This window comes from Buceros rhinoceros, unplaced genomic scaffold, assembly GCF_000710305.1.
Source record: "Buceros rhinoceros silvestris isolate BGI_N320 unplaced genomic scaffold, ASM71030v1 scaffold20643, whole genome shotgun sequence".
NCBI classification, from domain to species: Eukaryota; Metazoa; Chordata; class Aves; order Bucerotiformes; family Bucerotidae; genus Buceros; species Buceros rhinoceros.
The window spans coordinates 442-864 of record NW_010404448.1 but is presented as its reverse complement, the minus strand read 5'-3'; the positions used below and the strand labels follow the sequence as shown (position 1 = coordinate 864).

At 64.1% G+C, this 423-nt stretch overlaps 1 protein-coding gene across 1 annotated transcript in view; it reads right to left on the bottom strand.

Annotated features, from left to right (window-relative positions):
• LOC104491048 (signal transducer and activator of transcription 5B-like) overlaps nt 1–423 on the bottom strand; it is a gene marked incomplete at its 5' end in the record, with an annotated part of 3468 nt that overhangs the window by 2615 nt on the left and 430 nt on the right. The window contains 2 exon segments of the mRNA XM_010133406.1: nt 104–226; nt 319–406. Coding sequence (XP_010131708.1) covers nt 104–226; nt 319–406 — 211 coding nt within the window.

Below are 423 nucleotides of genomic sequence, written 5' to 3'. Positions count from 1 at the left end.
CCGTATGTACCCACCCATGCGCACCGAGCTCGCCCAGCCCCACACCTGTGGGCACGGTGCCCATGGCTCACGCAGGCCCTGCAGAGGGGACTGGTGGCTTTACCTTCACCTGAAAGACCAGCTCATTGCCACCAACACTGAACTGCGACTCGAAGAGGATGGTGAACTTCTCCTCCGTCACCGACTCAGCCCCACGGCGGTCTGAGCGCTTGATCCGCTTCAGGGACTGCAGGAACACGAGGGGAGAGCGTGGGCAGACAGACAGGGACACAGGGGTCACTGGGGTGAGCACAGGAGGGGGGAGCTGGCAGCGCTCACCATGTTGCGGAAGTGGGCGCTGAGCGTCCCCGTGGCCTGGTGGTACTCCATCACGCAGCAGTTGTTGAGGATCTCCCCGCTGCTCTCGCTGCTGCAGGGTTGCGC